General features: G+C 33.2%; 1 protein-coding gene across 6 annotated transcripts in view; it reads right to left on the minus strand.

Annotated features, from left to right (window-relative positions):
- Adamts20 (ADAM metallopeptidase with thrombospondin type 1 motif 20) overlaps positions 1-12,517 on the minus strand; it is a 205,625-nt gene that overhangs the window by 163,628 nt on the left and 29,480 nt on the right. For 5 of the 6 annotated variants that reach the window (XR_002388903.2, XM_021243106.2, XM_021243105.2 and 2 more), the window contains exon 4: positions 515-774. Coding sequence is in view for 5 of the 6 variants with exons in the window: in XM_021243106.2 (XP_021098765.1) it covers positions 515-774 (260 nt within the window). In the remaining variant the exon portion in view is untranslated. Of the gene's footprint in view, positions 1-514; positions 775-11,234; positions 11,366-12,517 lie in introns of those variants that run through there. The other variant, XM_087200196.1, reaches the window with a different exon arrangement.

Raw genomic sequence — 12,517 nt, forward strand, 5'->3', positions numbered from 1 at the left:
AAACATAGAACTGGTGCTCTTCACCTGCACTAAAACTATTCTGGTGCCACCAATGTTTGACAGAGATATTAACATCAGACCAAAGACAGCTACTGCTATCTTATATCCCAAATTTGCTAAGATGGCTCTACTAGTAGTAGCCCATCCCACAAATGTATTTGTAACTTAAAATATAATGCATCCAAATTTCTGATTTTGCTACTGGATGTAGCAGTAGCAAAACAGTACCGCCTTCCTCTCGGTGCAGAAATGGGATGAGGTTTCAAAGTTAAGGTTCAAAGATAATGTGACAAAGGACATTCCCTGTCACTAGAGGGCAGAAGCCAAGCGTGTGATGAAATAAAGAATAACTCAAGCATTTTCTACTAGTGGTTTTGCAGATTTTCAAGTGTTTTAGAAAGCTGCCCAAGAAACAAAAGAGAATTCTTGATATTTGTCCATTTATATGTGAAAACTGTCCATTTATATGTGCAAACATGTTAGGACATACACAAGTCAGGTTAAGTTTACTTACGATTGACATTAGGGTCAGGACATAGTGCTGCAAATTCTGTCCATGATGATGAACCATTTTAGCATCAGCAGTCACCATGACTTCCACATATCTTGGGTATGATAAGAAACGTTTATTCCTGGAATGTAATTGACTTCTTTCATCTTCCAAAGACCTATTTTTTGAAGAGTACCCCAAAACCATTTCCTTCTTTATGTTAAGATCTTCATTTGTGTTGCTGTAGTTGTGCAAGTGTAAAGTAGTTTTCTTTATTTGATTTTCTGAGAGGAAAAAAGAGTACAATGGAAAGTCATTAAGTTGAATGTGACTAAAAATATTGCACAAAACACAGTAACTGAAACATTTAATATTTACACATCTGCTTCCGATATAAAACAATAAAAGGGCAAACAGAAATTATTATTTAAAATAATATTGTGCCACATTATCATGAGTACTAAAATTCATAGTAATGAATAGTTTGCAAAATGTTTACATTTTCATAGACCACACTAAAAAAGACTGCATCTAAATCCTACTTTAAAGAGTCTGACTATTAAAAAAAAATAACCAGTTGGTAATCAATAAATTTCTACTATTTTTCTCAGTAGGTAAACTGGGTTCTTAAATCACCAATGATATTTAGTCTCACTGCAGAGCAATCACATTTTGTAGACTGAAACTTCATTAAACATAGAACAAAATGTACTTTTGTTATGCAATGTGTGAAAAGTCCCAAGAGTAACAAAAATTAAGTGATGTCACAATAGATGGTAAATTAAAACCAGAAATTCAAATGCTGATGTACATTTTATAATACTTGATAATAAAAAGCACCTGATTATTTTATATACAAAATTACTGAATATTGTACATTATTACAGTAACTACCTTTAAGTACTATGCACAGAAATGTATGCATTTAAATTATTGACTAATAATTGACTAATAATCAGGCAGCTTGGGTGCCTTCCTAGTTCCTTTTCCTTCACTTTCTTTCTCTCTTCTCTGCCTTCTTCTTTTTCTGCTCATTTTTCTACCAACTTTTTGGTGGTAGTATTTTCAATTAAAAATAGATCAAAGGGGTCACATGAAATAAAAGGCCCTGGGTAGTTTATAAACAAAATAATTTTTATAAAAACAAACAACAAAATTTATCAGACCTAAATATATAACTGTATATTTTATTATTAAAATAATCTATTTTGTTTTAAATATAAATGTAATCCTTTGCTTCTAAGAAAGATTTCTGAGTTATCAGGAAAAAGGAAAATATTCAGTTTGATTTATTTTCTCATCCATTTCATTTATTCAAAACAAACATTTATTGAGTACCTAATCCAGTAATGGTGAACCTATGGCACGTGTGCTGCAGCTGGCTGTTTATTATCATTGAAAGTTCTAAAAGGTTCACCATATGTCAGTAAACATTTACAAAGTAAGAAGCAAATGACACCTCATAAAGCTTACACTTTAGTGGAAAGAGACAAAAAATATGAACACATATCTGATGATAGAATTTCAGTTACTTTAAGTGTCTCAATAATTCAACCAGGAGACAAAACATTGGTTCTGTCTATTAGGAAGGCTACAATTTTAAAAACTGATAAAATCAAGTATTGATATAATCTCCTTGAAAAGCTTTCTGGCAGTTTCTAAGTTAGATTTGCATCTACTCTGAGACACTGCAATTCCACACCTACATATGTATCTAACAGAAGGAAAACATATGTCCATACAAACATTCAAGTAAAAATATTCATAGCAGATGCACAGACCAGAGGAATAGAATAAGGAGCCCAGAAATAAACCCTCATGTATATGATCAAATGATATGCAACAAGGTTTCCAATACCACCTAACATAATAAATTACTCAAAATGGATTAAAGACTTAAAAGTAAGACCCAAGCTATAAAATTCCTAGAAAAAAACATAGGGAAAAGCTTCATGTAGATTTGGCAATGAATTCCTGGGTATGATACCAAAAGAGAAGGCAAAAAAAGAGTAGGAGCAAAAACAGACAACTGGAACTATGCCACTCAAAAGTTTCTTTTGCAAAAGACACAACAAACAAGGACTCTCCTTATTGCACAAACACAAAACTCCAAAGGTAGCAAGTATATAAAAAGGTGCTCTAAAACTTTTGGTAATGAGGGCAATACAAGTGAAAAACAATGAAACAGGGCTGGGGATTTAGCTCAGTGGTTCTGGTGCCTGCCTTGCAAGAGGAAGGTCCCAAGTTCGATCACTGGTACTAAAAAAAGAAAAAAAAAGATACATGATTTTATACCTTCCACAATTGCTAAAATGAAAAAAAGATTGACAAAAATAGTTGTGCTGATATAAGGTGGAGCACCTGAACCTTTCATACACTGTTGGTGACAGTGCAGACTGGCATATCTGCTTGGAAAGTTTCAGTGGGGGAGGAGGAAACTTGAATGTTACATAAATCTTAGTGGAAAAGGGGTGTGTGTGTGTGTGTGTGTGTGTGTGTGTGTGTGTGAGATAATAACTAAAAATAGGCACAGTACCAAAGAAAAACAGAAATGTCCAGGAGAACTTCCAATTTAATGAGGAAAGTCAACAAAAGTATGCAAATGGGAGGAAAAAGACAGGAAAGTCAACACAAGTATGCAAAAGGGAGGAAAAAGACAAAGCAACATGTTAATATAGAATACAAATTACACTTAACACATATATTGCTTATTCTAAGCCAAACACATTTCTGGAACTTCATGCACATCAACTCATTTAATAATCACATATGAGATAGATATAACTGTTGATCCTACTTTACAGATGGGAATCCACAACAGAGAGAGGTTAAGAAAGCACAGACATAGCTGGTAGAGATGGAGGGCCGGAGATTTAGCTCAGTGGTTGTGCTGCTTGCCTCGAAAGCACAAGGTCCTGAGTTCGATCCCCAGTGCCAAATTAAGAAAAAAAAAAGATAGAGATGGAAATAAGGATAAATAAAAGGAACAAAGGTGTACGGATCATTTAACATAATAAAGGTGAATGGTTTAATTTTGCCATTAAAATACAACAGCTTTGTAGAATTGGCTTAATAAATAAAATCCAGTCAGGTATGAATAAGTCGCACAATTGGAGTTCAAATCATAGAGCTCTGGTAGGGTGTGTTTTTTGTGTTTTCAAACACTAAAGGACCCTGCCTGACAATGAAGTTTAAAGTTAAAAGAAAGAAAGAGAACCACTGACATCCAGTAGTTTCACACAACGATACTCCAAATTGGAATACAGTTAATTATTTAAAATTTTTCTTGTAGTCTCATATTCCTCGTATGAAAGAGACTTTTTGGACCTCTATACATTTTCTGTGTTCCTTACTAATCAACAAAGCCAAATATGTATGCCCTGATAAAACGAAATGCTGTTAGATTTTATGAGGAGTAAATTACATTGTTTTAGGTGTGAAACATTCTTTATATCTTGCTTCTCATACTGGAAGGATTTTAGACCTTTATTGATACCTGATCAGTTATTTAGTGGAAAGAACCAGTGTTGCAACTGAGGCAGTTTGGAACAAAATGGTGAAGAATGACGGCTGAGAGAAGCTGTTTTATCTTTATGAATATTTCAGATTGTGTATTTTTGTTTAGTACCTCACAATGGAAAACAGGCAATTTCAAATACGAGGAATTTATTTCCGATGATGTTTTAACAGTAGCTAATAATCTACCAACTTAAAGCCGTAACTTTTCTTTTCTCTTGGGGATAACTATTGAATAGGCTTCAGTGTGTTGAGATTACTTCCTTTTTGTGAGTTCCTTATTTTCTACCTCATTCCAGTGTTTAAAAGTAAAATGCATTTAAGTAATATCAGAGTAGACTAACATTTTAAAAATCTAGGTAAGGCTAACATTTAATATACTTTTTAAAGTTAGTGAGTTCATAAATTGGTGCTTCCTCAGAGACAGAAAAACCTTTTCTCCTGATACCATCCATCAGGCAGTACCTATGCTCACATTCTTAGTGGCTAATAGAAATTAATAAGAGGTTGATCAACACAGAGTTTGGTTCTCTTTAAGACAGAAGTGTTAGGTGACAAGAGTCTGTTCTTCAGTGACAACATAAGTGATTCCCTCTGGTAAATACCACTTGAGTAATGGGTGAAGTAATAGCTCACTTTACCCTGACCACATTCACCCTTGATTCAGTTCCTGCTCCCATCACTAATTATTCCTTGAGCATATATCTCTGTGTAACATTTTAATGGGTGGTTTAGATGATACATGAAAAGTAAAAGACATGGTGTGATTCATGAAGAAATTTTAATCTAACAGACAAGTTCCAATGGTTATCTGATAACGAGAGAACAGTCTCTTCATTGGCAGCTAGTCAACTTCCCAATCATTCACTCAGAAATAGTTTTCAATCAGAGACATAATTTTTTGACAGACTAATTGTAGAACACCACCAATATCCTGGACCCTAAAAATTCTCTTTCCTTGAACTCACTGGATCCTTACACAAATCTTAGCCTTCTCGCTCTAACAACAGTATAACAGAGTCATAAGAATGGACAAAACTGGTAAAGAAATTAAGCTGTACCCTTGCTACTTCTGAAAGTGTGATGATTTACTAAGGGCTATTTGCTATCTTGCAAATCTGAGTATGATTTTTGTATTCTATAAATATATATAGTACTTTTTTCCTAACTCCAACATTATGTATATATAGATCAAATAAATCCATTTGTATAAATTTTAAATGCCATCAGTGGAAAGTATGTAAGGCTGTGGTTTTTCAATTATAGCTTTTGATTTCTTTCAGTTCTGGTTCTTTTCATTCTTGGAAATAGCTGAGTCTTGATCATTCATGACAATGGCAGGTGGAATTTTAAGATTAAAATTATTTTTTCCCTTTACTAATAAATTTCAGTCACTTTTCTCACTAAACTTCTGTCCAGAAGGATCAAGAATTCCACCATGCTTCGGTCTCTGCATAAACAACATTAAAGTAAAACATACTCAGCCATTAAGTTATTAGACAGTTTTTAGCTCACGAGATTATAACTATAAACATTAAGCCTTTCTACAGGAATCTTTTGACTTCATAACCTACAGCCTCAAATTAAAATTTATTATGGATTCACTTGGCAAAAGGAACAGCTGTTTCTCTATTATCTTTTTCTTTTTAGTATTTCAGATTTGCAATCAGTAAGCGTTTTTTAAATACCATTTGAGGAAAGCAAGCATTTACAATTCTTCTTAGTCACTCTTGAGCAGTTATCAGGCTATCACTGCTGTTGTTAAAAGCCCCTTAATGTTGAAGGCCTTTTACAGAAACAATCTTGGAAAACAACCAAAAGTGTGGTGTGGTGTATTTGGTGTATCGGGCAAAAAAAAAAAAAAAAAAGCAAGATCCTGAGTTTATTACTTGTACATCTACACCATAATGCATAGTTTGTTTGTTGTAAACTGCAAGGTAAAACCTCAATAAAAATTTACTATACTTCTTAATGTTTATGAAACGATACATTCTCAGTAAAAAAGAAAGAGAACCATAATTAACAACAAATAAAATGGCAACAGTACATATCTCAAGAGTTTAATATCTATACCAAAGGAAATAGTCATAAAAAATATACAAATGTAGCAAAATAATTAAACAATTTAGAAAAAATACAGAATTTCATACTTCATAACACAACAATATGAATTAATCTTATAAGTGGAAACAGTAAGTAAATATAGTTATATATAGTTACAAACTAAAATAAATATACTTTTACAAATATTTGTGAGTGTGGTAATACTGTGATCAAAGAGGGAGATAGAAAAAGTACTGTGTAATTTCTTTAATAACTTGGTGCCTTTTAAATCATTATAATGAGCTTGTTACTATAATTTTAAGAAATTAAACATTATTTTTTAAAACAGCACTTATTAATATTTTGTAAGATAAACATTTAATCTCATTACTTGTTCTTGGTATTTATACCTAAACAGTGTAATAAATTATGATAAAGTGACTTTTGCAAATACCCTATATAAGTGGCCATTATTCAAGTTACATTTCCCAATTCAATCACATCACTTCTATACAATGCTTCTTTTCTATTTCTGTTCTATCAATTCAAATGTTAAAATGATGCCTTTTCCTTTATTAATAACATGTATATTGTGACCAAAAACTAATTTAGACCAAACCATAAACATCATGTAACAATGATAATCAGCCCGTAGAATATAAAATACATAAAAATTACATTAGTGATTATAACACTTCACAGCATGGTGTTATAATACAAAAATTATTGTTAGAGTACAATGTGATTAGGATCCCATATTTCTATTTGAATATCCTACTGCTACCTCATAGTCATTATATACATAACTAAATTACTAAATTCATTTCTTCCCTCATTCCCAGGTTCCCTATTCTTGTTAATGTGAGCAACAGCCTCCTAATGCTGATAACTTAGACATAGAACTGTACACTACCATTGGCCTCTTTCTAGCCTTCCTTCACCCTTATGTTCTAATCTCCAAGTTTTGTGATTTGTCCTTGTAAACGTGCCTTGTGGTGCTCCTCTTCTTGAAACAATGACTGTCTCTAATTTAATTCAGGCTGTTCTTACCTTAGAGCATTATTAGAATTAATAAAGCAAAATCAAACACAAAGATCCTCCCAAATGGCCCCACCATCCTCAGTTTCTTGTCCCTCTCATTCATCTTAAGATAAAGTCTAAAGTCTCCTCATCAGCTCTTCATTAAACAGTAACTACCATCCCCACAACCAAGCTGTAAATTCCCTAAGAACTGAGAACACTGCTGGGCAATGGGTTCTTCTAAGTGCTCAATGAATGTTCATGGAGTACAGGAAGAAGGATTAGGATAAAGAAAGAATACACTTTATCTTAGCCAAAAGGTCAAGAAGCGATTAGGATGAAGAAAGAAAGTATAAAGTGAGGGAGATAAAAGAAAGGAATATACCAAGGAACAAAAGAGTGTATCAGGCTAGAACTCCAGATTGGGATTAAATACCAAATGTGATGTGCATACAACAGTAGCAACTTAAAGGCAAGTTGCCTTTGATTTTCCTAATATCAAATATAATGTTCATTCTGCTATCTATACAGAGACTAGCATTGATAATAATCCTCTATATTCAACGAGATGAAGAAAACTATTTTATACTTCTCCACTAATACATAACTATTCATTTTTCAAATGAGAAAATAAATCAAATGATGCTTATTCTAATCTATCAACACGTTGACTGTCCCAGAGTTCAAAAAACTAAATGTTCCTTTTTTCTTTTTTATAAAAAATGATACCTACTATGTACATGTACTGACTCCCCACAATGAATATAATCATTATGTAATACAAACATGTACAAATAAAAAATAAAAACTGAAAAAAGAACTGAATGTTCCTTTACGTAAAGTGTGACCATATTTGATATATTTTTAAATCTAATATAATTTCCCATGGTTTAAACTGTTTTCTGGATCAATTATATGCTCTATTACATGCTATGCTACGCTATATGGGTCTATTACATGCTAGTTAATTTTGTTAATATTACTATTAACAATAATAAAATATGTAATACTTATTAAATGTTTATTATATATGAGTACTGGTACACGTCACACATGTTATCCCTGTTGACATTAATAAAAAAGTCTATAAATTAGGCATCATAATTATTATTCTCATTTTATAAATGATGAAATTGAGGACCAAGAGTTAAGTAAACTGCTCATAGTAAAAAAAAAGCTGAAACATAACTGCTTTTTAAAATCAGTGGTATTCCATAACATGAAAACATATGTAAATCTAGTGCTTTATGTTCTTCAGTATGACTGGAAATCTCAGCCAGTACTTTAAAATTATGGCTTGTAGGTAGGTATTTTGAAATGTTTTATTTCAAAGAGTCTCACAAGTTAATAAATAGAGCCCCACCTTCTAGTAATAAATGTGCAGAAGGTTCTGGCCTTATCTTTCCCCAGCCAAAACCTGAAGCATAAAAGAATCATTACATCATTAGTTCTCCTTGTACCTATGAATCAGTCACTATTATTGTGTACATTTTAAAACACAGAAGCATGTGACGAGTTTCGTGGAATTTCAGCAGGCACCAGCTGAATAAGTGGCATAACAAAGAAATGAATTCAGATTTCCTCAATAGCAACTATTACAGCTGAATACCACATCACATGACTCTGCTAAAGGTCATACATGCTTGCACATGCAGAATGCTGAGAATGTAGCAACCAGAGTCAAAATGGAAAATGCTGCTTCCTAGAAAACTAAAAGGACTAAATGGTCATAGTCATGACAATGTAAGGTTTAGTCTTTGTATTACAGAAACATGGAGCTGAGGCATGATTTGGGGACACAGCCTTATAGTTCTACCTAGGATAAAGATTTGTGACCAATCCAGTACTATCCTTTCATCTAGTGTCCCTGAAAGAAAAATAGTAGCACAGGAAAGTCCTAAATTATCCTACATACAGAGAAATTCTAGTTCTTCTGCTATGCATGCTGACAAGTCAAAGAAACATATTTATCTAGCATCACAGAGGAAATACTCATTTTTTCTTCCACAGTCTCAAGGAGTTAACCCACAGGGTTTGTCTAATAATATGTATAAGGCAGATTTTCACAATGAGCAGAGTCAAGGATTCTTACACAGATCAAGAGTCAAAAACAGGAACACATTCACAAGCATAAACTCAAAGCCTTTCAGATGTTCTGTTAATTGAAAAAGGAGTGTGCATCTGCTATCCCTTTCCAGTTTTTAGCATTCCAACCCTATACCTAACAGGCATTTAAAAAAAGAATACTCGCATGGCCTTTGCATTTTACAGATTGCTTTATCACATCTTCCTATCCTATGCCTTAGAAATTCCAAGTGAAAAGGTGAGACTGAGACAAACCAGCTGATACAAATTTTATCCATAATTTGGATGGATGGACCAATATTTGCGATATTCCAAACTTCTATTACTTCTTCAAAAGATGCATATGGAGAATCCTTTACCTGCAAATTAAGCATTTTGAATATGGAAATAAACGCAACGTTTAATTTTTTAAAACAGCATTTATTCAAAATTCATTGAGTACTGTCATCAAATGAGATAATACTGAAAATGTGTGTAGCTGCTGAAATTAGATTAAGGCCTAACGACATAAAAATTGGCAACAGTACATAATTCTATCATATTAACTTTACCTTATTCACATGTGTTCTGGGCAATCCATTTCTAAACCATGTCCACTTACTATAGTGTAACAGTAAATAACATATAACTCACCTCATTTTTGCTTTTTAAACTTTACATGGGCTATTCATGAGCTCCATGATTCTCTGACAACCTGACCCATGTAGGTGGAATCATTCCAGAAATACCTTGACATAATTTTAAGTACTAAGAAATCCAAAATACCTCTGAAAATACAAAGTTCAGTGTGGCATGCACTAAAATTATCTCTATCTGTTCCATCAATTCAATTATTGTCATAATTATCTTTTCAATACTATTATTAAGTAACTTGATTAAATAATTAGTCTGAGCACTTTCTACTGAGTCTTAACTCTGCAATGTCTGGCTTGAATATTTTTAAAATAAACTCATATCTAATAGAAATCTAAAAAAAGATTACATTTTAACTCACCCTTTATTCTAATCTTCCTCTAGCATTGTAATTTATTTCTTAAACTATATCTGCCCCCACCCCACCTCTATAATTCCTGAAATAGCCTTGACTGAAAAGAATAGAATTCTCACGTGAAATGTTCACTTACTTTTAATAGGTTTTTTAAATATTTTAAAAATAAGAAATAGTAAAGACAATTTCCAAAGAAAACTTAAAATTGAAAACTTACACATGCAATTAAAAGACAGTCATTAAATGAACATAAAATATTAAAATTCTACCTGATATATTTACAGTACTTAATATCCTTATTATATAATCAGTTTTATTCATATGGTTTTTGTCAGATGTCAGATCCTTCAGATTTTTACAAGAGTGGAAAAAGATCAAATTTTGATATTATTTATAGGTTGAACATTTATTTTCCAATGAATATTTTGTATACTTTCTGATATATCCAGAATTTAAATGTCACCTTTCTAAAATGCATGTTCTTGTTCATCTTATTTAACACCAGAAAGTTAAGCTAGCACCTGGGTACCCCATATGTGCAAAAGAAGTTGCAGAGAACTCAGAGAGGAGAGGAAGTTTTGCTTTCCCTTCAGCTTCCTGGCTGTTTCTCAAGGGAGAAAACCCAAGGAAGAAGGCTTTTTGAGGAAGGTCCAGAAGTTTGGGTGCCCTCCACGTAACACAGTATGTCTGCCACTTGACTGGAGATGGTCCAACTCTCACTCCAGAAATAATGATCCTCAAAAAGTGTCCAACACAGGCTGGGGCTGGCTGAGAACATAGATCATCCCCCTTATGCAGTTTTCCCCTGCATTGCACTTTTAAAGCAACCCAAATTTACATCTCAATGTCTTTAAATAGGCCTGTTTCTGAATCAGATTCTAATTGCAAATAATTAGGATCTTTGCTTCCTTTTCATGAGAAAAGCATCATGTGGCTAAGCAGCAGAAAGCCAAAGATTCAAATTTACTTCACTAAACATTTGCTATTAAATCATGCATCTAGGAGACCAAAGGTGAACTATAAAATGAGCTACATGGCTGATTCTAGTGATACAATATTTTAGAGGGAAACAAAAATACATTTCTTGCTCACCACAAATCCATGGAGTTATTTTTACTTCTCTTCTTTACCTGGTTAATCTAAATGATGTCCTTATACAGCTCATGTCCCATGATCTATAAGTTTATTCATTTTTTTTTAACAGTCCCTCATTTTCCTTGCTGTTTTCCTAAACAATAAGAGAAAATTACAAACCAAATTTACTCCTGAATATAGATAAAATAAATTCTAAAGAAAATATTACTACACTACTCAGTCTGGCAAGAATTCAAAGTAGACCTGACATCTGAGAATCAATAATTTACCATATTAGCTGATAGGTAGAAATGTATAAATAAGGAGAAATGTATAAAAATATTGATCTCTGCAATAAAAAATTGTTAAATTTAACATCTATTATTATGAATAAACTAAGAATTGGGAGGATGTTATGGTTTATATGTAGATGTCCCCCTAAAGCCTCATGGGATCATAGGCAAGACCTCTGGAAGGTGATTGGATTACAGAGGCATTATAATTGACTTGCTGTTAGAAGGTGGTGATCTGGGTAAAAGAAGCCGTCACTATGGGCATGACCTGGAAGGTTTATCACCCTTTCCAACTCCTCCCTGGACTTTGCTTCCTGTGTATGATGCTGTGAGCAGCTCTCCTCTGCAATGCCCCTCTGCCATGTCATCCTACCTTGGAGTCAGCCATCTATGAATGGAAACAAGAGCCAAAGTCTCTCCTTTAAATTGCAAGCATCAGGTATTGTGTCTCAGAGACCTCCATGATAAGACTGACTAAGACATGGGCACTTACTAAATCAGACACCTAAAAAAATTTACAATTGTAAAATTGTAAACATGTTTCTCCATGACTTTGCATAATACAATATTAAGTTCTAAATCTTCACATTCTTTAAGTTCTCCACAGTATTCAGTCAGCTGATCAGTCCTACCTGATCGAAAATCTTTCTTCACTTGGCTCTGGGACACATATTTCTCAATTCTCTTGCTATCTCCCTGGCCTCTACTTTTCAGTCTCCCTAGCTGATTTCTCCTCATCCTTCCATGGTAAATGTTGGGCATTCCCCACAGTTCAGACCTTGCATGTTTTCTCCTCTCTATCTAAATCTATTTCTTAGGCAATCTCATTCAGATTTCTATCTTTAAATATTACCTACATTCTGATTACCAGGTTACTTCCTCAAGCCCATATTCTTCTATTGAACTTTTACTTATTTATTCTATTACCTACTAGACTTTTCTCCCTTTGTATATCTAATACATACCTCATATTGCAAATGTCCAAACTCTAATTCCTGATATCCCCTC

This window comes from Heterocephalus glaber, unplaced genomic scaffold (genome assembly GCF_053883595.1).
Source record: "Heterocephalus glaber isolate CG9 unplaced genomic scaffold, H.glaber_assembly_v1.0 deba00001733, whole genome shotgun sequence".
Taxonomy (NCBI): domain Eukaryota; kingdom Metazoa; phylum Chordata; class Mammalia; order Rodentia; family Bathyergidae; genus Heterocephalus; species Heterocephalus glaber.